The sequence below is a fragment of the Oncorhynchus tshawytscha genome, linkage group LG03 (assembly GCF_018296145.1).
Source record: "Oncorhynchus tshawytscha isolate Ot180627B linkage group LG03, Otsh_v2.0, whole genome shotgun sequence".
NCBI classification, from domain to species: Eukaryota; Metazoa; Chordata; class Actinopteri; order Salmoniformes; family Salmonidae; genus Oncorhynchus; species Oncorhynchus tshawytscha.
Genome location: NC_056431.1, coordinates 45,849,895 through 45,874,968, shown reverse-complemented (window position 1 = coordinate 45,874,968; position 25,074 = coordinate 45,849,895). Strand labels below are relative to the sequence as shown.

Sequence of the window (25,074 nt, the reverse complement as noted above, 5' to 3'; positions counted from 1 at the left end):
GCCATGCTATTATGTAGATTCCACAGATTCTAACATAATTGTTAGTTTCCCCCAAAACCACATAAAAATAAACAGTGTAAAGATGGATAGTCCTATGATTTGATAGTGTATTTAGGAATCTCTGAACAAAGGGTGGTACTCAAGCATACAAATGTGATGGTTGAAAATGGTAGCCTGACAAATTCAGCAAATGCCAGCAATCTTGGATAACCACCCGAGACTACATTCAGAATGTTCCGAATCACAATGGGTTTGATACAAGCGGTTTAGTGTTTTCTTCGACTTCACGGTCTCCAGAGCTACTTGTATGCTAAATCATTTGCCAGGCGGTTTCAAGGGAAATGAGGATGAACAAACGGATGACAAGTTAGCAAATGCCTCTATTATCATGCCTCCATCACAGGATATCTCACTGAGGAGATACTAGGCTCTACTCTCTCTCGTTGTAGAATTAGTCCAGAAATAGACGTCACACATTCTATAATACTGCCAGATATTTGATGTACAGTGCCTTTGGGAAGGTATGCAGACACCTGGACTTTTTCCACATTTTGTTACGTTACAGCCTTGTTTTAAAATTGATTAAATGTTGTTTTTTTCTCCTCATTAAATCTACACACAATACCCCAGAATGACGAAGCAAAAATTGGTTTTGACAGTTTTGCAAATTTATTAATTAATTTATTAATTAATAAAAAACTGAAATATAACATTTGCATAAGTATTCAGACCCTTTACTCATTACTTTGTTGAAGCATCTTTGGAAGCGATTACAGCCTCGATTCTTCTTGGGTATGGCGCTACAAGCTTGACACACCTGTATATGGGGAGTTCCTCCCATTCTTCTCTGCAGATCCTGTCAAGCTTTGTCAGGTTGGATGAGAAGCGTTGCTGCACAGCTATTTTCAGGTCTCTCCAGAGATGTTCGATCAGGTTCAAGTCTGGCTGGGCCACTGAAGAACATTCAGAGACTTGTCCCGAAGCCATTCCCTACGTTGTTTTGGCTGTGTGCTGAGAGTCTTTAGGTGCCTTTTGGCAAACTCCAAGCGGGCTGTCATGTGCCTTTTACTGAGGAGTGGCTTCCGTCTTGCTACTTTACCATGAAGGCCTGTTTGGTGGAGTGCTGCAGTGATGGTTGTCCTTCTGGAAGTTTTTCCCATCTCCACAGAGGAACTCTAGAGCTCTGGCAGAGTAACCATCGGGTTCTTGGTCACCTCCCTGACCAAAGCCCTTCTTCCCCGATTGCTCAGTTTGGCCAGGCAACCAGCTCTAGGAAGAGTCTTGGTGGTTCCAAACTTCTTTCATTTAAGAATGATAGAGGTCACTGTGTTCTTGGGGACCTCCAATGCTGCAGACATTTTTTGGTACCCTACCCCAGATCTGTGCCTCGTCACAATCCTGTCTCGGCGCTCTACGGACAATTCCTTTGACTTCACGGCTTGATTTTTGCTTTGATATGCACTGTCAACTGTGAGATCTTATATAGACAGGTGTGTGGCTTTCCAAATCATGTCCAATCAATGGAATTTACCACAGGTGGACTCCAGTCAAGTTGTAGAAACATCTCAAGGATGATCAATGGAAACAGGATGCACCTGAGTTAAATTTCTGGTCTCGTAGCAAAGGGTCTGAATAATTTTGTAAATAAGGTATTTCTGTTTATTTTTTATACATTTGCAAAAATAAAATAAACTGTTTTTGCTTTGTCATTATGGGGTATTGTGTGTTGTTTTATTTAATCCATTTTAGAATAAGGCTGAAATGTAACAAAATGTGGAAAAAGTCAAGGGGTCTGAATACTTTCCAAAGGAACTGCATCTCACCTTGTAATACAAGGATCAGTCATGTGGTGTTTTATTCTATTTCAGTTCTTGAATTAGCACTTTCTATCCACAAATAGTTGATATTGTGAAACAATGAGCTGTGTGTCAGACAGCAGAAGGATGGTAAAGATGGCATGGCACCAGGCTCTTTCACAGCTGTGTTTAGTTATAAACGGAAGGAAGCCATTTCTATTCCTGAAGATGTCACGATATCACTCTGCTCTGCTTGCAGATGTGTACAGTGGTACAGCCATGGCACAAACAGACAGTTTGGCTCTCACATGAGAGTCACCAAATAACACATTCCCTTCCATCACCAGACACACATGCACACACACCACAACCACAAGCAACACCACCGCAAGTTGTTATCTCATAATGAGTCCCTGGCACTCTGTACCACTCACCTCTATGTATAACTTGAAACTAACTGCATGTCATTTGAAAAACAAATATGGCTATTAATATGGCTATTAATATGGCTATTATATGGCTATTATACGCCGATATTTGATGTTTTACTTGGAGGAACATTGCTGTAATCATCAAGGGATTTGATATGAATCATTTCAGGCAGCTTCACACCAGGTTCCTCTTCGTCTCTTGTTAGCAGGGTCTCCTTCCATGGATCATTCCTTCATCCTAACTAATGGTGTTGCCATTAAGGCCCTGCTCCTCTTCATATCTGTCAATACATTAATGAGATACATTGGCCCCATCACACCCGGGCCTTTGCAGGCTTCCCCGGAGAGCCGGGCCAGCCGGGTGAAGAGCAGGCCCCCCGATTGCTCTGTTCTTCTGAACAGCATGACGCTTCCCTTTAATCATCTCCTCTCGCTCAACCACTTCTCCAGTCCTAGCCTAGGGCAAATCACTAGCACAAATGTAGAACCATTTCATCAATATTCTGTCATTTTGCCACACCAAGGCATCCCTGTTTGATGAATTGAGCGCACCATGATCAAGTGTATTGCTTAACTGCTTGTCGTTGAGGGACTGATTCCAGGGTATGTAAAGAGGGGTTACTCTGATTACGGCACGGTGGGACAATTTGACTGCGTGTAAGAGGCTGTTATAACAACAAGTAATTGAAAGAAGCCACTTATTGTTGGACCTTCTTCAACCCCTTCGTTAGTATACTGTACTCCCACTGGAATCTCCATGCAATAGTTAGTAAAAGGTTAAAGATCTCACAACTACTGCACAGTGACATACTGTCTGCTAATGCAGTATGTTTGGTGCTATATTTCAGAGCACTAAAATACTGTATTTCTTTAATTAGTTGAACATGGTACGCTATAACACACTTACTCCTCCTTGTAAAGCATTGGTTGCTTCAGGTATTTGGTCTTGTCCTGTCTTCTCAATGTTACTATATGTCCATGGGGGTTTAAATGAGAAAACAACACTATTATACTATTTAAGGATGTAGATAAGTGAGAACTAAGATACAATCCCAGACACGTAACATATAGTATGTGAAATCATCTGTATGTTGAAGGATTTCTCGATAATACTGTTCGGTTGAATTGTGTAAAACAAAACTACATATCCTCAAGGGATTCAAAAAATATATAGGTTACAATTCAATATATATTTGGGAAATAGCCAAAACAGTGGTTTATTGTCCACGTAAACAACATATGACACCGACCCTAACTGTTTGTTCTACTGTACGTGAAGCTGCCCTGGATCACGATTAAAGACGCTCATCATTATGCACTACCGTTTACAAGCAGAATTTCCAAGTAAAAGTACTGTAGATATGAATATTGTTTCATCATTGCTCTATGTACGTGTTATTCCCTTGTCTAATATGAGGCTTGAACATTTCAAACACTTGATATATGGGGAGCCTTCTGAATGGTGATAAATATTCATTGCCATTGTTCCCGTAGCCTTGCTTTTGCATCTGTCATCCCTTCAATCTCTGCCAACCATAACACTGGGGAAGATGCTGCTACATTTCTCTCACTGTTCCAAAGTTAAATCAAAGCAACCTGAAAATAATAGTCACATTTGAATGACAATAAGACTCTCACCTCGCGTCAATTATGTGCTGTGCCAGGAAACATTGTAATAACAGTCACAAAGACAGGGCTTCACAGACATATGGCGCCGTCACTCTTGGGTATTGGAATGATATACAGGCAGGACACACCACCCCTATGCTGAGATCTCTGTGTTAAATCATAGCCATCCGCTCCGGCAGATTTAATGCAGAGACATAATCAGGACTCCAGGGAACCAAGCCAGGGTTGCATGGGTCTGGGGCTGCGTGGGGCTGGGGCTGCATGGGTCTGGGGCTGCATCGGGCTGGGGCTGCATGGGGCTGGGGGTAGGGCTGGTGCTACTCGGGCTTAGGGCTGCTGGGGTTAAGGGCTTGGGTGAAAGCTGCGGCTGAGGCTGATGTTAAGGTTGGAGCTGAGGGTGGGACCTTGGCTGCTGATACTGAAGCGTGAGGCTGTGGCTGGGGCTGCAGGATGATTGGCCTCCACCTGTTGTGGCATGGATAAATAGTCATTGGCTTCCAAACGTTTATCTTGTGGCCATTGAAATATACCACAGTAGCGCAGATATTTCACAGTTCGGCACTGATTGAACCCCTTTATTCAAATTCAATATCCGAGTGCTGCTGATACATGTGACAAGTTCAGAATGCAGCTGACAACTTCAGAGGGGCTGCTGAAGACAGTGTGACAGCGTACTTTCTGCCAGTTGTTCACTGAAACACAGTTGCTTTGTTGCTCATGGAGATATTCACTTAGAGTCTGTACAATCATGTGTGGCCGTTTGCCAATGCCATCGGGCTATGTGTGTTTTGGAAGTTGCACTGCAGTAAGCTAGTTTCATAATACAAACAACACATTGAAGTTACTGTAAAGACCGTCTGTGTCATTGGCCTGAGTTTGAAGGAGGAACTGCTCAGGTATATCCGTCCCGTCTGTGCTTAAACTGACAGGATTAACAGTTGTTTGATCTCTTTTAGGGGTCGCCCAATACGGCATCACAAAGGGGAAACATGTTTGTACCTACCCTCTGTTGATTGTTATTGATTAGGGTGAAATGAGACAACACATCCATGTGCACTACACTAGTTGCTTTATGCAGTAACCCCTGTCCCCTCTCAGAGTTTAGCTTCTTCCAAGGACACAAACACAATTCAACGGTCATGTCATTGTGGAAAGTCTTATTCAAAACACAATCTGAGTTCATTTACTTAGTATGTGTTTTTTGGAGGGGGGGGAGATTTTTAATATGCAGAGTGGGTTTTGGGACAGATGGTGTGTCGTGGTTGAGAGGCTGTGCTGTTTATGAGGAGACCCAGGCCCAGGAGGAAGGGTTTATGAGGTGTTAGACACCAGTGATTAAATAGCCGTGTCGAGGGACAAACACCCACAGGGGCTCACTCCACCGCCACCATTCTCCACACTGGAGCTGGGGAACAGGGACATCTGCAGTCTTTAAAAACATAAAGGATAGGTAAATAGTGTTATTTAAGATCAAAATTCAAATCCAATTGTATTTGTCACATGCGCCGAATACAACCGTGAAATGCTTATTTTACGAGCCCTTCTCCAACAATGCAGAGTTAAAACGTGAGAAAAAATAGCAACAAAAAAAAAAGGAAATAGTAACACAATAAAAGAACAATAGCGAGGCTACATACAAGGAGTACCGGTACCGAGTCCATGTGCAGGGGTACGAGGAAGTTGAGGTAATATACATGTAGGTAGGGGAAAAGTGACTGGGCAATCAGGATAGACAAGCAGCAGCATTTGTGAAGAATGTGAAGGAGTGTGAAAAGATGTGTGTGTGGAATTCCATGTCTGTTGAATATATTACAGCAGTAACAGATACTGTAATAGATGTTTTACCAACCTTGACAATGGGTGGGAATGTCTAATTCACCGACTGTCCCAGGTGTGAATCAGTCCCTACTCAAGAGGGTTAGAATGACAACCGGCAGTGTTGCCCAATGGAGAAGCCTAGGGTCTGGATCTACTGTAGCAGACTGAAATATCCCTGTTGCTGTGGACTCCAATGAGAGAAGAGTGTCTGGTGTCAGGGTCATCCATTCCACCTCACTGTTGGTCAGAGTCAGACATATGGAGTATGGCAGGAGTTTGCTGCAGGGAGCAGACTTCTTGAGCTCTGTACTGTAATTGAGATGCAGCTAGAATACAGCATTCATATCAAATGAAAAACCTATTTTAAAGCAGGCAGTAGTGACTGTTGCCAGGGAAAATAGGTTGATCATGGAGTTCTCTGCCCCTTGTGGTTTGTGTGGCCAGACCTTCTGTACAGGCTATGATTAGACTGAGCTCAGCCTGCACTCATTTAGTAGAGACTTGTGACTGAAGGATACTTTTTGTATGCGGCAGCGATGACATGCTTTGTTATTCATTTTAGAAACCCACAATTAACAGTTGATTAATCATCATAGTGTCCTTTGTAAGTGACATAGAACATGTGTACCTTTTTTAAAAACGATATTTTCCAAGTCCGCATTAACGACGCTCTGAGGAAGTGACACCTTGCCTTAATAAAATAAAAAACGGAAAGAAAAGATGTTTACTGAAAGCAGTGCTGAATCAAGTTAGGGCATGCTCCCTTTTTATATACAGTGTCTCACCTCTGCAGTCTGACAGCCAACGGAGGTTGGTATTAGTCACCTTGGTGCTCATCCCGTAGTAAGTCGATAGAGTTTGGTCTCCGGCCCCTGGCAGCATGGTAGAACAGCCAGGAGGATGACTTAACACGGCAGCTTTTGATCTGGAGATTGGCAAGGACAACACAGATACAAGGACAGAGGACGAGCAAAACAAAAAGTGATATGGCAAGGGTCATTTTATCAACGCACACAGATATACTAGGTTCATTTTTTTTTTTACAAATAAAGGCGTGTAATTATCTGCATAAAATATTTGCTTATAGTATATAAAATGCATTGTACTCTTGTAGCCTAGGTAGATGACAATCATCTGTAAATACTCTGCCCATGTGTTTGTCTATTCCGAACTACCCAATTATTTCCCACAATGAGCAAATATAGTGTGCATGGTAAGTTTGCTTTGGAACGAAATGCTTTGAATTTGAAGGCACTTTAGTTGATCTGAGTTTAAAGTAAAGTCGTGCTGTCCGCTGTATGACAGGTAGTGTGTGTGTAATTTACGGCGGCATTAGCACATAACTAATGATGTTTACAGCTGGATTAATCCCCAGTACTGCCTTTTACATCCATTAGTTAGACCCGCTGGTTTCCCATTGGTAATCCCCTTGCAGACAGCTGCAGACAGAGGGGGGGAGAGAAAGTGAGAAAGAGAGGTGGAAAGGGATAAATCGAAAGAGAGGGAGACAGGGAGAGAGAGTGATGGTGAGAGAGAGAGAGAGAGAGAGAGAGAGAGAGAGAGAGAGAGAGAGAGAGAGAGAGAGAGAGAGAGAGAGAGAGAGAGAGAGAGCGAGAGAGAGCGAGAGAGGGAGAGAGAGAGAGAGAGCGAGAGAGAGAGAGAGAGAGAGAGAGAGAGAGAGAGCGAGGGAGAGAGATAGGAGAGAGAGAGAGAGAGAGAGAGAGAGAGAGAGCGAGAGAGAGAGAGAGAGAGAGAGAGAGAGCGATAGGGGAGAGAGAGAGAGAGAGAGAGAGAGAGGAGAGGGAGAGAGAGAGAGAGCGATAGGAGAGAGAGAGAGAGAGAGAGAGAGAGAGAGAGAGAGAGAGAGAGCGATAGGAGAGAGAGAGATGTACTGTATGGCTCAGGACAGAGAGAGAGAGAGAGAGAGAGAGAGAGAGAGAGAGAGAGAGAGAGAGAGAGAGAGAGAGAGAGAGAGAGAGAGAGAGAGAGAGAGCGATAGGGAGAGAGAGAGAGAGAGAGAGAGAGAGCGATAGGGGGAGAGAGAGAGAGAGAGAGAGAGAGAGAGAGAGAGAGAGAGAGAGAGCGATAGGGAGAGAGAGATGTACTGTATGGCTCAGGACAGAGAGAGAGAGAAACACAGAGAGAGAGAGAGAGAGAGAGAGAGAAAGAGATAGGGAGAGAGAGAGATGTACTGTATGGCTCAGGACATAGAGAGAGAGAGAGAGATGTACTGTGTGGCTCAGGTCAGAGAGAGAAACACAGAGAGAAGAGAGAGAGAGAGAGAGAGAGAGAGAGAGAAAGAGATAGGGAGAGAGAGAGAGAGATGTACTGTATGGCTCAGGACATAGAGAGAGAGAGAGAGATGTACTGTATGGCTCAGGACAGAGAGAGAGAAACACAGAGAGAGAGAGAGAGAGAGAGAGAGAGAGAGAGAGAAAGAGATAGGGAGAGAGAGAGAGATGTACTGTATGGCTCAGGACATAGAGAGAGAGAGTGATGTACTGTATGGCTCAGGACAGAGAGAGAGAGAGAGATGTACTGTATGGCTCAGGACAGAGAGAGAGAGAGAGAGAGAGAGAGAGAGCAAGAGATGTACTGTATGGCTCAGGTCAGAGAGAGAGAGAGAAACAGAGAGAGAGAGAGAGATGTACTGTATGGCTCAGGACAGAGAGAGAGAAACAGGGAGAGAGAGATGGCTCAGGACAGAGAGAGAGAGAAACAGGGAGAGAGAGATGTACTGTATGGCTCAGGACAGAGAGAGAGAAACAGGGAGAGAGAGATGGCTCAGGACAGAGAGAGAGAAACAGGGAGAGAGAGATGGCTCAGGACAGAGAGAGAGAGAAACAGGGAGAGAGAGATGTACTGTATGGCTCAGGACAGAGAGAGAGAGAGCGAGAAGGCAGAAGGCTAGGCTGGACTCTGCTGCAGAATTTGATCCTCTCTGTTTAATTTCATGTTAAGTCTTCAGTGTTTTCACACATTATTCCATCCAAACCATAGCACTTTTTACCCCCCATAACCATTATGTGAAAAGCTTTGTCACAACGATATGTATTTCATTATGAATACAAACAAGCATTGAGACTGGAAATGTCATTTGAAGCTCAGAAAGCCTCAACCCCCAGCAATCCTGAAACAATTTCACATTTCCTAATGACTTTTTGCCCTGTTTGTCAGGTTCTGTGGCCGTCCCTGCATATCCGTATCGCTGCCTCGTGGCAGTCATTCTAAAGCAATCAGCAGGCACGCGTCCTCTGGAGGTATTCTAAATATTCTGTCATTAGCCTAAAGGACTGCTCCGTGCTTTGAAGAGAGATGGATTATAGATGGCATGACGCATTAAACAGAATGTAGATATGAGTTCAGAAGCAGAAACACAAGCCCATGCTCTTTGATTGGGTAGTCCTGGGTTGTTTAAACTGGAAAGACTCCACTGTGAGATTAGCTAGTATAATACAGAAACTCTGAACAGTGCTCTCTCGATAGCTATTATGATATTCTCTATCGAATATCCTTGATATTATTACTAACATTATTTCTACAGTGATTTGTACTGTATTTATTTCCTCAACAGTGAATGCTAGTGAATAGGGTTGAAAGCTACCTATTTAACACACAGCTCATATACTGGCACATTTTCTTGTTCCGGTGGTGCAACATGTAATTTGTCCAAATGTGCATCAAAGTGGCACATATAAGGAAATGTCTTCATTCTGTCTTCACGGTGAAGACTTCTCGTGTCAGCATTACATTTCAATCGTTATGCATTTTAGTCATTTAGCAGACGCTCTTATCCAAAGTGACTTACATTAGAGCCCTGTGTTCTCTGTCTTGATATATATATATAAATATATATGGATATTAACCATGGTTAATAACCATACCTTTAATGTCCTGTGGCTTCACATTTGTCATTATCACCCAATCAGTGTGGATGTTAGAGTAAACAGGAAGTGGGGTTCATTTCTTTGGAGTATTTGAAGGATGTTTGGGATTTTAATGGAAATACCTCCTATTGTCTGACAGCCGTTTAGAGAGATGATCAAGGTCATGAACATAATCTCAGTTTCCTCTCTCTTCTCTCTCTGTCTCTCTCTCTTTCTCTCTCTCTCTCTTTCGGTCTCAGTCGGTCGTTCTCTTTAGCTCTCTCTGTGTGTCTCTCTTTCTGCCTTCTCCCTCTCCTTCTCTCTCTTAGTCTTTCTCTCTCTTTCTCTCTCTCTCTCTACTCTCCATATTCCCTTCATTTACACCCTGCACATACTGTACCTGTCTGTCAGTGCTGCTCAGCCTATGTACCCTCCACTTCTTATGCATACATGCATGCACTAGAGAATTCTAATAAACTTCTTCTCAGTAAAAGTGGCTCTATCGAGAGCTGAGATTATAAGGTTTTTTACATTTTGAGAATCTCTATGTATCTTTGCATGTTTTTTTACCTTGAAGATTTTTTTTAATGATAAAAAAAAAAAAGTAAACTTGATTTAACTAGGCAAGTCAGTTAAGAACAAATTCTTACCTACAATAACGGCCTACCCCAGACGACACTGGGCAAATTGTGCACCGCAATTTGGGACTCCCAATCACGGCCAGATGTGCTACAGCCTGGAATCAAACCAGGGACTGTAGTGACACCTCCTGCACAGAGATGCAGTGCATTAGACAGCTGCGCCACTCGGGAGCCTTGCAATATCTTGTAAATGTGTAAAGCATTTGCTTGTATATATAGACTTATGTAACTCATTTATATTATCACTTGCTGGTGCAGATACTTCAATTCCCATGGCATGTTAGTACAGCAAGAGGCAGCATAGTTTAAAGTATGACCTTGCTACTTTAATGTCAAGTATTAATTATGGATACCATTTGCATGATCCATACTTCCATTTTTTATAGAATGTGTGTGTGTGTGTGTGTGTGTGCGTGGATGTCGGTACACAATATACATTAATGTATCTATTATACACTGAGTGTACAAAACTCTTTCCATAACATAGAGTGCCTTCAGAAAGTATTCACACCCCTGGACTTTTTCCACATTTTGTTGTGTTACAGACTGATTTTTTTTTTACACTGTCCTACACACTATACCCCATAATGTCTAAGTGGAATTATGTTTTTAGACTTTTTTTACCAATTAATAAAAAATGAAAAGCTGAAGTGTATTCAACCCTTTGTTATGGCAAGCCTAAATAAGTTCAGGAGTAAAAATGTACAAGTCACATAATAAGTTGCATGGACTCACTCTGTGTGCAATAGTGTTTACCATGATTTATGAATGACTACCTCATTTCTGTACCCCACACATAAAAGTATACGTAAGGTTCCTCAGTCGAACAGTGAATTTCAAAAACAGATTCAACCACAAAAGAACACTGTTTTTATTCTAATGCCTTTCGAAGAAGGGCATCTATTGGTAGATGGGTAAAAAATGAAATAAAAATACATTGAATATCCCTTTGAGCATGGTGAAGTTATTAATTACACTTTGGATCTATATCAATACACCCAGTCACTACATTGATGCAGGCGTCCTTCCTAACTCAGTTGCCGGAAAGGAAGGAAACCGCTCAGGGATTTCACCATGAGGGCAATGGTGACTTTAAAACAGTTACAGAGTTTAATGGCTGTGATATGAGAAAACTGAAGATGGATCAATAACATTGTAGTTACTCCACAATACTAACCTCAATGACAGAGTGAAAAGAAGGAAGCCTGTACATAGTAAAACTATTCCAAAACATGCATCCTGTTTGCAATGAGGCATTGAAGTGAAATTGCAAAATATTTGGCAAAGAAATTCACTTTATGAAAACAAAGTGTTATGTTTGAGACAAATCCAACACATCACTGAGTACCACTCCTCATATTTTCAAACATGGTGGTGGCTGCATCATGTTATTGGTATGCTTGTCATCTGCAAGGACTAGGGAGATTTTTAGGATAAAAAGACACAGAATAGAGCTAAGCACAGGGAAAATCCTAGAGGAAAACCGGGTTCAGTCTGCTTTCCAACAGACACTGGGAGTTTTTGTGAGTGGTCTAGTTACAGTTTTGACTTAAATCGACAAAAAAAGCTATGTGTCATGATCGTTATAATGAGTGGACCAAGATGCAGCGTGGTATGGTTCCATCCTCTTTATTTTGAAGTGAAACTCAAAGAAAACAATAAATGCAAAACGAAACGTGAAGCTGCTATAGTACTCACAGGCAACTATACATAGTCAAAATCCCACAAAGCACAAAGGGGAAATGGCTGCCTAAATATGATCCCCCAATCAGAGACAACGATAAACAGCTGCCTCTGATTGGGAACCATACCAGGCCAACATAGAAATATAATTACTTCGATGACCCACCCTAGTCACACCCCGACCAAACCAACATAGAGAATAAAAAGCTCTCTGTGGCCAGGGAGTGACACTATGGCAACACTTGAAAATGGCTGTCAAGCAATGAATCAACAACCAGCTTGAAGCTTGAAGAATAAAAAAGGGCAAACATTATAAAAGAAAGCTCTTAGAGGCTCTTAGAGACTTACCTGGAAAGACAACAAAACAAAGGAGATGATCGTGGACTTCAGGAAACAGCAGAGGGAGCACCCCCCTATTCACATCGAAGGGACAGCAGTGGAGAAGGTGGAAAGTTTTAAGTTCCTCGGCGTACACATAACAGACAAACTGAAATGGTCCACCCACACAGACAGTGTGGTGAAGAAGGCGCAACAGCGCCTCTTCAACCTCAGGAAGCTGGAGAAATGTGTCTTGTCAACCAAAACCAACAAACTTTTACAGATGCAAAATTGAGAGCATCCTGTCGGGCTGTATCAAAGCCTAGTACGGCAACTGCACTGTCCTTAACCGCAAGGCTCTCCAGAGGGTGGTACCTTCTGCATAACGCATCACCAGGGGCAAACTACCTGCCCTCCATGACACCTACAGCACCCGATGTCACAGGAAGGCCAAAAAGATCATCAAGGACAACAACCACCCGAGTCACTGCCTGTTCACCCCGCTACCATCCAGAAGGCAAGGTCAGTACAGGTGCATCAAAGCTGGGACCGAGAGACTGAAAAACAGCTTCTATCTCAAGGCTATCTGACTGCTAAACAGCAATCACTAACTCAGAGGCTGCTGCCTACATTGAGACCCAATCACTGGACACTTTAATAAATGGATCACTAGTCACTTTAAACAATGCCACTTTAAATAATGCCACTTTAATAATGTTTACACATCTTACAATACTCATATCATATGTATATACTGTATTTTATACCATCTATTGAACCTTGCCTATGCCGCTCGGCCATCGCTCATCCATATATTTATATGCACATATTCTCATTCACCCCTTTATATTTGTGTGTATTAGGTAGTTGTTGGGAAATTGTTAGATTACATGTTAGATATTGGTGCACTGTCGGAACTAGAAGCACAAGCATTTTGCTACACTCGCATTAATATCTGCTAACCATGTGTATGTGGCCAATAAAATTTGATTTGAGCTGTAATCGCTGCCAAAGGTGATTCAAACATTTATTGACTTTAACATTTCTAAAAACATGTCTTCACTTTGTCATTATGGAGTATTGTGTGTAGTTGAGTGAGCAATTCAGGCTGTAACACAACAGAATATGGAATAAGTCAAGGGGTGTGAATACTTTCTGAAGGCTCTGACCAGGTGAATCCAGGTGAAAGCTGTGATCCCTTATTGATGACACATGTTAAATCCACTTCAATCAGTGTAGCTGAAGGGGAGGAGACAGGTTAACTTCTCTAGGGCAGGGGGCAGCATTTGGAATTTTGGATGAAAAGCATGCCCAAATTAAACAGCTTTCTACTCAGTCCCAGAATATAAGATATGCATATAAGTAGTAGATTTGGATAGAAAAAAAAATAAAGTTTCCAAAACTGTTAAAATAATGTCTGTGAGTATAACAGAACTGATTTGGCAGGCGAAAACCCGAGAAAAATCCATTCCGGAAGTAGGATTTTTTGTTGTTGTTGTAGTTTTCTATTCAATGCCATTACAGTATCCATTTACTTAGGACTCAAATTGCACTTCCTATGCCTTCCACTAGATGTCAACAGCCTTTAGAAATTGTTTCAGGCTTGTATTCTGAAAAATGAGGGAGTAAGAGCAGTCTGAATGAGTGGACCCTGCCGTGTCACAGAGCTTTTTCATGTGCACGACCAGAGAGAGTTGCCTTTCTTGTTTACCTTTTATATTGACAATGTTATTGTCCAGTTGAAATATTATAGATTATTTAGGCTAAAAACAACCTGAGGATTTTTAATATAAACATCGTTTGACATGTTTCTATGAACTGTACGGATACAATTTGGATTTTCTGTCTGCCTGTTGTGACTGCGTTTGAGCCTGTGGATTACTGAAGAAAACGTGCAAACAAAACGGAGGTTTTCGGATTTAAAGAGAGACTTTATCGAACAAAAGGAACATTTATTGAATAAATGAATGTCTTCTGAGTGCAACCTTATGAAGATCATCAAAGGTAAGGGATTAATTTGATCTCTATTTCTGACTTGTGTAACTCTTCTCCTTGGCTGGTTACTGTTTGTAATAATTTGTCTGCTGGGCTATGTTCTCAAATAATCGTAAGGTATGCTTTCGCCGTAAAGCATTTTTGAAATCTGACACCGTGGTTGGATTCACAAGAAGTTCATCTTTAAACCAATGTAAAATAGTTGTATCTTTTCTGAATTTTTATAATGAGTATTTCTGTATTTGAATTTGGCGCTCTACAATCTCACTGGATGTTGGCCAGGTGGGACACTAGCGTCCCACATACCCTAGAGAGGTTAAAGAAGGTTTTTTAATTCTTGAGACAATTGAGACAATGATTGTGTATGTGTGCCATTCAGAGGGTGAGTGGGCCAGAGAAAATATTGAAGTGCCTTTGAACAGGGTGTGGTAGTAGGTGCCGGCACCGGTTTGAGTGTGTCAAGAACTGTTTTGGGTGTTCCATTACCCAAAGGACAGCCTGTCAACTTGACACAACTGTGGAAAGCATTGGAGACAACATGGGCCAGCACCCTGTGGAACGTTTTTGACACCTTGTAGAGTCCATGCCCTGAAGAATTGAGGCTGTTTTGAGGACAAAATTGTTTTGTGCTCTCAGTGTACATTAATATACATTCATGTATAATGTAATACATTCATGTATAAAAAGGCTGGTACACAGTGTTGCATTTGCAGTTGAATTTGCGGTCTCTCTCTTTCTCACTTACTCACACCATACACACGCACTCCCTCAATTTCTAAGAGATGTAGTGCCATCTAGTGGTCATAGTATGCTATACTACCATCCTGCGTTTATCAGCTTGTTGATGCAGTCATCATACCATTTGATTTATTCATAGGGAATGCACAATGAAGAGGGGGACCGAGATTCAAAAACAGCTTATAGAAGTAAATTGCATTTGGTCTACTTATTATTTATTTTTTTAAAGCACATTCTCCCTTCTCCTCTTTCTTTATTCTCACTCCTTTGGTGTGCTGAAAGTATTTGAGATTGAGGTAGAAAGTCAAATTCCATTTGGATTCCATTCAAAGTATATTTTCTCACTCTGGAGATGGTCTTTGTTCACTCTGTAGGAATATAAGTTATATATTTAAATGTTAAGAATATGGGATATAAAGAAATATATATTTAATATGTATTCACTTATTTTGTAATGAAACTGAATTCTGAGAATGGATCCCCCTGAATATGATCAATGAGAATATGGAGCGACGTAAGATAACGCAACCTGTTGAGTCTCGAGCCCCATCATAGTTTCATGATAACATCAATTAAAGTCACATTAAACACAACTACCATTACAGTGCATTCGGAATGTATTCAGACCCCTTCCCTTTTTCCACATTTTGTTAAGTTACAGCCCTATTCTAAAATGTATTAAGTATATGTTTTCTCATCAATCTACACACAATACCCCATAATGACAAAGCTGAAACTGTTTTTAAGAAAATGTTAGCAAATCTATTTTAAAAAATACCTTATTTACATAAATATTCAGACCCTTTGCTATGAGACTCGAAATTGAGCTCAGGTGAATTCTGTTTCCATTGATTATCCTTGAGATGTTTCTACAACTTGATTGGAGTCCACCTGTGGCAAATTCAATTGATTGGACATGATTTGGAAAGGTACACACTTGTCTATATAAGATCCCACAGTTGACAGTGCATGTCAGAGCATAAACCAAGTCATGAGGCCGAAGTAATTGTCCGTAGAGCTCTGAGACAAGGTTGTGTTGAGGCACAGATCTGGGGAAGGGTACCAAAACATTTATGCAGCATTGAAGGTCACCAAGAACACATCATTCTTAAAGGGAAGAAGTTTAGAACCACCAAGACTCTTCCTAGAGCTGGCCGCCTGGCCAAACTGAGCAATCGGTGAAGAAGGGCCTTCGTCAGGGAGGTGACCAAGTACCCTTCTAGAAGGACAACCATCTCTGCAGCACTCCACCAATCAGACCTTTATGGTAGAGTGGCCAGACGGAAGCCACTCCTCAGTAAAAGACACATGACAGCCCACTTGGTGTTTGCCAAAAGGCACCTAAAGTACTCAGATAAGTAATAACACTTTAACATGTTCTGATAAGTAATAAGATTATCTGGTCTGATGAAACCAAGATTAAACTCTTTGGCCTGAATGCCAAGCTTCACATCTGGAGGAAACCTGACGCCATCCCTACAGTGAAGCACGTGGTGGCAGCATCATGCTGTGGGGATGTTTTTCAGCGGCAGGTACTGTGAGACTAGTCAGGATCAAGGGAAAGATGAACAGAGCAAAGGACAGAGAGATCCTTGATGAAAACCTGCTCCAGAGCGCTCAGGACTTCAGACTGTGGCGAAGGTTCACCTTCAAACTGGACAACAACCCTAAGCACACAGTCAAGAAAATGCAGGAGTGACAAATCTCTGAATATCCTTGAGTTGCCCAGCCAGAGCCCGGACTTGAACCCGATCGATCTAACATCTCTGGAGAGACCTGAAAATAGCTGTGCAGCGACGGTCCCCATTCAACCTGACTAAGCTTAAGAGGATCTGCAGAGAAGAATGGAAGAAACTCCCCAAATAAAGGGGGAGCTTGTAGCGTCATACCCAAGAAGACTCGAGGCTGTAATCGCTGCCAAATGTGCTTCAACAAAATACTGGATAAAATGTCTGAATACTTATGTGAATGTGATATTTCAGTGTTGTTGTTTTTCTTTTAGCAATGTCTATAATGTCTATAATCCTGTTTTTGCTTTGTCATTATTGGGTATTGTGTGTAGATTGATGAAGGAAAAAAAACAATTGAATCTATTTTAGAATAAGGATGTAACATAACAAAATGTGGATAACGGAAAGGGGTCTGAATACTTTCCGAATGCACTGTGCAAAAGCTCATGCCCACATTTATTTCTCAAAGCTCTGTAAAGCAGACTGGCCAAAATGAATCTCTTGAATGTTCTTATAAGAACCATCCACCAACTAACAAAGCCACCCCTGCCTTCTCTAGCTGCACAGTACAATATGTTTTATTCCTCAGATCACAGGGTAATCAGGGGCCGCTATAAAGGAACGTATCGGAGTTGTGTCAGTCTAATCTCTGTATTTGTTGATGGTGAGATCACATGGATCCGTATTTCCCGGTCCACCTTAGCTCATATGATGGTAGGTATATTATACAGAGTCCTATGGGCCTGGTCGAAAGTAGTGCACTACATGGGGAATAGGATGCCATTTGCACCCAGTGTATCCCCAAAGAATTGAATCTTAGTGCAGTCAGTTGTGTGGTTTAGTGAAACATGGCCGGTGATGTTAGTGCACTGAGTGGTATCCTGGCCCCTCTGGGCAGCAGCATCAGAGCTGCTAACATGCTTTGGCATTCGTGTGACAGGATTAACACATCAAAAGCAGTGGCAGTGGCCTACAGCAGCGACCCCACTGTCAGTACTGCACCTTTCATGTTCAACTACAGGTTCACTACAATTTACCCTGCTGCTCATAGCATGACAAGGGGAGACAGATAAGGGGGACACTCTGACGTTATCAGGTTTCCCTTCAACTTCTGTGAACGACAGTAAATCCAAACTTCTTAATACAACATCCAGGTTTAGGGTGCAAGTTGCCAGGCATGTTGTGGTTGTGATGCGTGGTTGCTAGGTAAATGTGTCTTTGGAGGGCTCTGCTGGTCTGGACTTTTCTCTACATCGGCCTTCATCCCATACGTCCTCTATAGGGGACAGCTTCATTGTCTCCTTGAGCCACGAGTGAAATTGATTTTTAAACGTGTATACTCTCAGAATGTACATTCACAATTTGACCATTCTTTTAGCTGCAATATCTGTGTTCAATGTGTTGATAAAGTGTCAAGTGTACACTACAGTCTTTCTAGCTAAATGAAGTATCACCCGATGATGAGGTTATGGACCATTGAGTCTCATACCCAAGTCAATGCTGTCAATTCGTCTCCCTTTACTTCACATGCTCAGGTGATTGACATCAAGGAGAAACTGAAGCTGTTCAAGAAGTTGTGGTCCAACCTGCCTGAGGACATCTGCCAGCCACACAGGGTGACAGCAGGGAATGCCACCGATGACGACCAGTGTTGGAATGGGCACACCAAGGGCAGGTAAAACTGGACTACAGACATCTGTAGTTGCACCCAAACACAAGCTGCTTACCCTGAACACTTAGGTAAACTAGCACTAAATGACTTTCATTATATGTCTGATCCCTGAATTAAGTACCTCTTTTATTATGTATTTTGCACTGACCCAAATACGACAACTAACTATTGGAGAGCCTTGACATTTCTGGCAGAGGCATGGCAAAACAAGTGGAAGACAAATTGCTGTGCACTCCAAAGTCCTCCGAGGAGTTGGGAAACATTAAAGCGTCTGAACCAAACTGAGCCTTCCCTGGAGAGGGCCTTTAATGTTTGTTTTCATTTGCTTTGATGTCTTTTTATAACCCGCAATGATGCTCCGTTGCTGGAACTAATTGCATTAGCAACCAAAATGTTTGACAATTGAAGTTAAATGCTGCTTTGTCCCAAAAGGGGAGACTAATAAACTACTGTTATTACAAAATCATAATCCAACTTCCACATGTGCATATTGACTACTTGCTGGGTGACTTCACTTGAATAATAATAGCATAGCTCATTTATGGTTCTCATTCAGTCATTCTGAATGTAATATTTTGTTGTTTCCTAAGTATATGCTAATTACATAGAGGTTGCATTTATTCAACCATTGTGATTGTGTGTGTTTCAGAGGAGGTTGGTGGCACCTTAATTGGGGAGAACGGGCTCGTGGTAATGACTGGAGCGGTTTCTATGTGTTTGATGCCATTCCATTTTGTCTGTTCCAGCCATTATTGTGATCCGTCCTCCCCTCAGCAGCCTCCTGTTGTGTGTGTCCTGCTGCACATATGTTTCCTGTCTTTCTTGATATGCCAGGTTGTCTGGTAGAAACATACTGCCTCTACTGGTTATCCCTCGTTTAACACCCAAAGGTTGAGATAGAAACTTAACTAAAGATTCCGAGGCAGGTGAGGCTGGTGGGAGGAGCTATAGGAGGACGGGCTCATTGTAATAGCTGGTATGGCATTTATGGAACGGTATTAAACACATCAAACATATGGAAACCACGTTTGACTCCATTCCAAGTTTCGTTCCACTTACTGAGCAATATAACCGGTGATAGGTCTTGTGGGTATTCCAAGGATAATAGATTGGCAGATAGATTTTTACGCTGGTAAAAAATATTTTTGTAACAGCTCAATGTCTATTATTTGTGCGTTTGAAATATATTGTGGTGTGTAAACACATTCCGAGACATGTGCAGTACAAGGGTTCACTCTACTCACCCTGGTGACCCCTAACAGACCTGCGCTATTCATGCCTGTCAGAAGGAAAGCAGGACAAAAATAACATGGTAGAGAGCTACATGGAGGGTCCAGCCTTTGTCTCTGTCCTTTCTTATTCAACTGGCGGGTGCAGAGCCCAAGGCCTGTTCTGGAGAATCCTGTGTAACAGACACAGCATGCAGGGAGGCCAGAACAGACTTTAAACCCTCTAGAGGCTAAGCCCTGTCTAATCTGAGGGAGGGGTTTTAAGTGAACATATGGAATTGTTTTAAGATGGTCATACCAAGGACCATTTAGCTCTTTGATTCAGAATTTTAAGATCCCTTAAGGTATTAAAATATATATATCAAACAATTATTTGATGAAACATTGAATTTGGCATTACTACCATTCACCAATAGAAACACATTGAATAACAGTTTCACTACATGGAACAACATGGTCCGCAAATCCATTAAAAATCCTACAATGTGATTTTCTGGATTTTTTTTCTCATTTTGTCTGTCATAGTTGAAGTGTACCTATGATGAAAATTACAGGCCTCTCTCATCTTTTTAAGTGGGAGAACATGCACAATTGGTGGCTGACTAAATACTTTTTTGCCCCACTGTATCTGAGAGATATAAGAAAGATCAGGAACTTATTTGTATGTATTTTACATGTATTTAACCCCTTATTTTAGGCAATAAACTATCTCCAAATATACTGTACTTCTATTTATTTTTTTAACTGGTACTGGGAACCTTCAGAGGACATATTAGTGTGTAGCCCAAACCGTTCAGACGTTATAGACAGAAGTTAGCAGAAGAGGCTGTACCGACTTTCAGACGAGTCTTGTGAAGCCGATTGCCAAACTGTTCGAGAAGATCCCTTTTTCTGGATGTATCATGGCCTGTCAAGTGTGCTCTCTCTCTGTCCTTTAGGTCACCAGGCTGCTCGTTATGGCGCACACCTGTCACCATCGTTACGCGCACCTGCGCATCATCAATCAAATGTATTTATAATAATCAGGCCAGGTAGTCCTGAGGCATGGTCCTAGTGCTCAGGTCCTCTGAGAGAAAGAAAGAAAGAAAGAAAGAAAGAAAGAAAAAAGGAAAGAAAGAAAGAAAGAAAGAAAGAAAGAAAGAAAGAAAGAAAGAAAGAAAGAAAGAAAGAGAGAATTAGAGAGAGCCTACTTACATCCACACAGGACACCTGATAAGACAGGAGAAATACTCCAGATATAACAGACTGACCCTAGCCCCCCGACACAAACTATTGCTGCATAAATACTGGAGGCTGAGATAGGAGGGGTCGGGAGACACTGTGGCCCCGTCCGACGATACCCCAGGACAGGGCCAAACAGGCAGGACATAACCCCACCCACTTTGCCAAGCACAGCCCCCACACCACTAGAGGGAAAGCTTCAACCACCAACTTACCATCCTGAGACAAGGCCAAGTATAGCCTACAAAGATCTCCGCCACGGCACAACCCAAGGGGGGGGGCGCCAACCCGGACAGGAAGATCACGTCAGTAACTCAACCCACTCAAGTGACGCACCCCTCCTAGGGACGGCATGGAAGAGCACCAGTAAGCCAGTGACTCAGCCCCTGTAATAGGGTTAGAGGCAGAGCACCCCAGTGGAGATAGGTGAACCGGCCAGGCAGAGACAGCAAGGGCGGTTCTTTGCTCCAGTGCCTTTCCGTTCACCTTCACACTCCTGGGCCAGACTACACTCAATCATAGGACCTACTGAAGAGATGAGTCGTCAATAAAGACTTAAAGGTTGAGACCAAGTCAGCGTCTCTCACATGGGTAGGCAGACCATTGGAGCTCTATAGGAGAAAGCCCTGCCTCCAGCTGTTTGCTTAGAAATTCTAGGGACAGTAAGGAGGCCTGCGTCTTGTGACCTTAGCGTACATGTAGGTATGTACGGCAGGACCAAATCGGAAAGATAGGTAGGAGCAAGCCCATGTAATGCTTTGTAGGCTAGCAGTAAAACCTTAAACAGCCCTTGCCTTAACAGGAAGCCAGTGTAGAGAGTCTAGCACTGGAATAATATGATCAAATTGGTTGGTTCTAGTCAAGATTCTAGCAGCCGTGTTTAGCACTAACTGAAGTTTATTTAGTGCTTTATCCGGGTGGCCGGAAAGTAGAGCATTGCAGTAGTCTAACCTAGAAGTGGCAAAAGCATGGATACATTTTTCTGCATCATCAGACTCACCTGGAGTCCATCACTTCCTTGATTACTTTCCCTATATGTCCCTCCCTTTCGTTCCTTCCCCAGGCGTTATTGTTTCTGTTCCTGTGTCATGTCTGTGCGTTGTTCGTGTTTCTTATTTTGTATTATGTTGTGTTTATTTTTAACACTCACTCCCTGAACCCGACTCTCAGCCCACATGGTTACACTGACAAACACAGCTCTAGCTCTGCCACCTTTCCCCACAGATGCAGAAGGCTGATTTCGGGGTATTGAGACGCAGCCCATGCAAAAAAAATATCTCTAGCTTAAACAGATGGATTTTGATGGGGATTTTTGTGTTATGTAAATTCGACTTCCGCGGGGCTGCGGAAATTGTAGGCTAAGGGTTAATGAGGCTGTCGAGTGTCATTAACCGCTCTGGCATTACTCTCATTCACCCCAGTGAGTTGCTCCAATGTTACACATGAAATGTTCTGCTAATTGCCTAATGAATTGGTTTCTCTCAGTGTGCTTAAGACATGACTTCTATAAAAAAAAACAGTTCCAGGGGATTTCAGTGGTAACTATGGTAACTCTCTTTTTAGTACATATGAAATGAAGTCACTTTCTTTTTGTCCTGCCTGGCAGGTATTTCCCAGAGGTTATGAAAGACGGATTGACCAATCAGGTGAATAACCCGGAGGTGGGCGTGGACATCACCAGGCCTGACACGTTCATTCGCCAGCAGATCATGGCTCTGAGAGTGATGACAAACAAGTTAAAAAATGCCTACAATGGCAATGATATCTACTTTCAAGACTCAAGTAAGTAACTCCACACATTTTTTAAAATAAATATTACATTGTTAAGAAATACTGTAGCTGTACAGTTTTTCCCAGTATACCTACCGCACAAGTATTGGATTGTTTGTATTTTGTTCACCTTTTCATGTTCAAAAAATGCAGCAATTATTTCTAGATTCATGTGATCACTTCAACGTTGAAAGTGTATTTTATACCAATAGTCCTCTCTCTGTCAGTTACTTCCTCTGTATATTTATTGACTGCTTACGGTGCCCTCTATGTTCCTGTGCTGTTGTCCAGGTGATGAGGGCAGTGGCTCAGGCAGTGGCAGCGGCTGCACGGAGGCCTGCGTCACTGAGTTTGACTTTGCCAGCACCGAGGCACCGGTGGTGGGAGCAGACCGGAGCGGGAGCGGCCCGGTGGAGGATTCAGCAGTAGCCACACACCCTGCCCCCTCAGCAGCCCTGCTGGCCAGCCTGGCCCTCTCAGTCCTGGCACTGCACAGGCTATGGAGATAATGCTGGGGGAACTCACCCAACGTGGACAGAAGGATCTCTCTCTACGGTGTGTTTTTCTACTCAAGCAGACTGGAGCTACAGTCAAGCAGACAGTATTCAGGCAGCCTTGGCCTCTCGGATAGGTAGAGGGGTCTTCTCTGCTCTGGAGACAGCAGTCATGCATCCTGGATCCCCCTTCCTCCTCCTAAAGTCTCTGGTCATTGGTGCCATCCTTAGGCAGGACTTCACATGACTCCCGTCACTCCAAAATAGAAACAGTTGATCCACCGTCAAACATTGCTCAAGAAGCCCAAAGGAATTACTTTTTTCTGGCATAAGGCAGATGTTATTAGGTCTCCATGAGAAAAAGTAATTGCACTTTTGGTCTATTTTTTTTATGCTATAGAAGATGATTATGTTGTACCACTGTGAGATTGTGGAGAGGGTGCACCAAGAGGTGATCAGAAGATAGAACTAGAACATGTCTACTATGGTGTAAGGTGATCTCAGCTGGCAGGTATTTTACTTGTTCACAGGTCAGCAGTGCATTTCTTCATTCATAAAACAAACCCGAATTCCCCAAAATCACAGAAAAATACCATAGATACAGTATGGCTTTCACGTTAATTGTTGATTTCGTCCTTGGTTCTTCTGCTTTAAATATTATTGAATATTTTTCTACATTGACAGAAATACATACATATGAAACATGTTTAATGTTAATCAGGTAAAGTAAAATATTGTACAACTCAAACACTATATATACAAAAGTATGTGGACATCCCTTGAAATTAGTGGATTTGGCTGTTTCAGCCACATCTGTCGCTGACAGGTGTATAAAATCGAGCACACGCCATGCAATCTCAATAGACAAACATTGGCAGTAGAATGGCCTTACTGAAGAGCTCAGTTTGTCAAATTTCTGCCCTGCTAGAGCTGCCTCTGTCAACTGTAAGTTCTGTGATTGTGAAGTGGAAACGTCTAGAAGCGACAACCGCTCAGCCGTGAAGTGGTAGGCCACACAAGTACAGAGAACGGTACAGCTGACTGCTGAAGCGCATAGCGCATAAAAATCATCTGTCCACAGTTGCAGCACTCACTACCGAGTTCCAAACTGCCTCTGGAAGCAATATTAGCTCAAGAACTGTTAGTCGGGAGCTTCATGAAGTGGGTTTCCATGGCCGAGCAGCCACACACAAGACTAAGATCACCATGCTCAATACTAAGCGTTGGCTGGAGCAGTGTAAAGCTCGCCCCTCATTGGACTCTGGAGCAATGGAAACGCGTTCTCTGGAGTGATGAATCTCGCTTCACAATCTGGCAGTTTGACAGACGAATCTGGGTTTGGCAGATGCCAGTAGAACGCTACCTGCCCAAATGCATAGTGCCAACTGTAAAGTTTGGTGGATGATAAATATTGGTCTGGGGCAGTTTTTCATGGTTCCGGCTAGGCCCCTTAGTTCCAGTGAAGAGAAATCTTAAACCTACAGCATACAATGACATTCTAGGCGATTCTGTGCTTCCGTCTTTATGGCAACAGTTTGGGGAAGGCCCTTTCCTGTTCAGCATATCAATGCCCCCGTGCACAAAGCAAAGTTCATACAGAAATGGTTTGTCGAGATCGGTGTGGAAGAACTTGACTGTCCTGCACAGGGTCCGTGCCTCAACCCTTTCGAACTCCTTTGGGATGAATTGGTGAAATAAATCAAATAAACGCCGGCTGCGAGCCAGGCCTAATCGCCCACCATCAGTGCCCGACCTCACTAATGCTCTTGTGGCTGAATGGAACCAAAGGGGGGACCAACTCCATATTAATGCCCATGATTTTGGAATGAGATGTTTGACGAGCCGGTGTCCACATACTTTTGGCCATGTAGTGTGTCCAATATAAGTTTTGACCATTTACTGCATTCTGTTGTTTTGAGTGCAGATGTTATCATACCACAAAGAACCTCATCAGAATGATTGCTTTAAGTTATGTTATATGGTGATATCCACTATGTCAGATTTTCCCATAATTGGAGAGAATAAGAGGATGTCCAACCATTT

At 42.5% G+C, this 25,074-nt stretch overlaps 1 protein-coding gene across 1 annotated transcript in view; it reads left to right on the top strand.

Moving 5' to 3' along the window:
• LOC112237257 (glypican-6) overlaps positions 1-23,878 on the top strand; it is a 115,012-nt gene extending 91,134 nt beyond the window's left edge. The window contains exons 7-9 of the mRNA XM_024405857.2: positions 18,181-18,320; positions 22,374-22,549; positions 22,829-23,878. Coding sequence (XP_024261625.1) covers positions 18,181-18,320; positions 22,374-22,549; positions 22,829-23,046 — 534 coding nt within the window. The 3' untranslated portion in view covers positions 23,047-23,878. The remainder of the gene's footprint in view (positions 1-18,180; positions 18,321-22,373; positions 22,550-22,828) is intronic.
• The last annotated feature ends 1,196 nt before the right edge of the window (positions 23,879-25,074 follow it).